At 59.5% G+C, this 2,618-nt stretch overlaps 1 protein-coding gene across 1 annotated transcript; it reads left to right on the plus strand.

The window, feature by feature from the left end:
- The first annotated feature begins 342 nt into the window (after window positions 1-342).
- Window positions 343-2,021, plus strand: LOC123153518 (UDP-glycosyltransferase CGT). The gene has a single exon (XM_044572614.1). It carries the CDS (start codon window positions 438-440, stop codon window positions 1,890-1,892), a length of 1,455 nt encoding a protein of 484 aa, XP_044428549.1. The 5' UTR covers window positions 343-437; the 3' UTR covers window positions 1,893-2,021.
- The last annotated feature ends 597 nt before the right edge of the window (window positions 2,022-2,618 follow it).

Here is a 2,618-nt window from a genome sequence, read left to right on the forward strand (position 1 = left end):
GTCTCAGTCAAGTTATATAATATGTAAAATATTTTTTTTGGCACAGATCTTAATGTAAGATTTAATGAGTATAGCATCGACCGAGACTTCAAGACCGATAATGAAAATACAGGTGATATTTCCCGCGGATGCAATGGTGCTTCAGCCCTATCGTGCAATTGGTCATCTGTTGTGTTCTCGTGGAGATCTTCTTCGTTTTCGCAATAAAGTTCACGCTTTCACACCCACGATGTGCTGGTATATCTGTCCGGACGTTGCACCTACTGCGCCGCTGAACTGGTTGTTGAGTCGTGTGGTGCAGAGCACCGCTACATCTCCCAAAACAACGAGGCCCTCTGGTATTAAACCACCTGGAATTGCAGAGCTTTTATCCCTCCTGCCCTGCACGAGCCAGCCAAAAAGAGAAAAGAGAAAACATCTCCACGGTTTCGCCGGCAATGCCGACCTCCGGCGACGCCTCGGGCGCCCTGCCCCACCCCCACGTCGTGCTCCTCCCGAGCGCCGGGATGGGCCACCTCGTCCCGTTCAGCCGCCTCGCGGTGTCCCTCTCCTCCTCAGACCACGGCTGCGGCGTCTCCGTCGCGACCGTGCTCCCCACCGTGTCGTCCGCCGAGTCCGCGCACCTCGAGGCCCTGTTCAGCGCGTGCCCGGCCGTGCGCCGCCTCGACTTCCACCTCGCGCGGTTCGACGCGTCCGAGTTCCCCGGCGCCGACCCCTTCTTCCTCCGCTTCGAGGCCATGCGCCGCTCCGCGCCCCTCCTCGGCCCGCTCCTCGCCGGCGCCGGCGCGTCGGCGCTCGTGACGGACATCGCGCTGGCATCCGTCGTCATACCCGTCGCCAAGGAGCTCGGCCTCCCCTGCTACGTCCTGTTCACCGCCTCCACCGCGATGCTCTCCCTGTGCGTCCACTTCCCCGCCTACCTCGACGCGAATGCCGGCGGTCCCGTCGGCGACGTCGACGTCCCCGGCGTGTACCGCATCTCCAAGGCTTCCATCCCGCAGGCGCTGCACCACCCCGAGCACCTCTTCACGCGGCAGTTCGTCGCCAACGGCCGCGAGCTCGCGAAAGCCGACGGCCTCCTGGTCAATTCCTTCGACGAGTTCGAGCCAGAAGCCATAGCTGCACTCCGGGATGGCTCCGTCGTTGCCGGGTTCCCAAATGTTTTCTCGGTTGGGCCACTCGCTCCGGTGAGCTTTTCGGCAAGTGAACCGGCGGAAAATCAAGCCGATTATATGCAGTGGCTCGCGGCGCAGCCGGCGAGGTCGGTGGTGTACGTCAGCTTCGGCAGCCGCAAGGCCATATCCAAGGACCAGCTCAGGGAGCTCGCCGTCGGGCTCGAGGCGAGCGGCCACCGGTTCCTGTGGGTGGTGAAAAGCACCGTCGTCGACAGAGACGACGAGGCCGAGCTCAGCGAGCTGCTCGGCGAAGGCTTCTTGGAGCGTGTGCAGGGGCGGGGCATGGTGACCAAGGGTTGGGTGGAGCAAGAGGAGGTCCTGAAGCAAGAATCCATCGGTCTGTTCATCAGCCACTGCGGCTGGAACTCGGTCACGGAGGCGGCGGCGAACGGATTGCCGGTTCTGGCATGGCCGAGGTTCGGGGACCAGAGGGTGAACGCCGGCGTAGTGGCGCGCAGCGGGCTCGGCGTCTGGGAGGAGCGGTGGAGCTGGGAGGGGGAGGAGGGAATGGTGAGCGGGGAGAGTATCGCGGAGAAGGTGAAGGCTGTAATGGCGGACGAGACAGTGAGGAACAAGGCGGTAAGCGTCCAGGATGCGGCGGCGAAGGCAGTCGCCGACGGCGGCACGAGCTACCGGAGCTTGGCCCAATTCGTGCAACGTTGCCGGGATCTGAGCGTCAGCAAGGCTACATTTAGAAGAAGCGTGAACACGGAATAATTGCTGCATACCTCGACTGTTGTTAAACAAACGATCTGTCATTTATCGGAAACTGAACAAATGTAAGGAGAGAATGTCAGAATGAATACGCTGTTACAAAAACCAAAATATACTCCCTCTCTAAACAAACGTAAGAGCATTTAGATAGCCACATAGAGAGATGACGGCGGTGCCACGATCCGGATCTAGTAGGAGATCCGGTGGCACCTGCCGGCGCAGAGAACCAGGAGCTTGGCATCGTCGCGGAGAAGGGAGGATAGTCAACCATGGTGAGCAAAGTGGCGTGGATTGGAGATGTCGTGTTGACGCTGCCGGAGCCACGCTTACATAGTTGTTCCCAGGCGAATGGGCGGGCAACCAACTTCAATGTGCCATCGGCTGGAGTAGACTTCTCAGTAGTCATGTCACTATTGAAGCGGCACCGCCCGCTCATCCATCTGCATTGCTCTGAATGACATCAACGTCGTTGAGTCACGTCCGCTCTGAAGCAACTTGATCGGCAAGAATGTGCGACAGCGCGGAGAGTGTTTTGGGTGGGTTCGACCGGCCAGGCGCGCATGTGGCAGATGTCCAGACTCTAGTAAACCTCCCCTTGGTCTGCGTCCGATTTGCGGGAATTGAGACAAGCGGACACGTCTGTGCACAGATGCAACATCACATTGGATGGCTTACATCGCTTGGACACCTCGATTCGAATGTTTGTGTGCGTTTTGAGGGTCCGCGTTC

Source organism: Triticum aestivum, chromosome 7A (genome assembly GCF_018294505.1).
Source record: "Triticum aestivum cultivar Chinese Spring chromosome 7A, IWGSC CS RefSeq v2.1, whole genome shotgun sequence".
Lineage (NCBI taxonomy): Eukaryota > Viridiplantae > Streptophyta > Magnoliopsida > Poales > Poaceae > Triticum > Triticum aestivum.

Coding starts and splice junctions, on each gene's coding strand:
- LOC123153518 (XM_044572614.1), top strand. CDS start 438: ATGCCGACCTCCGGCGACGCCTCGGGCGCCCTGCCCCACCCCCACGTC.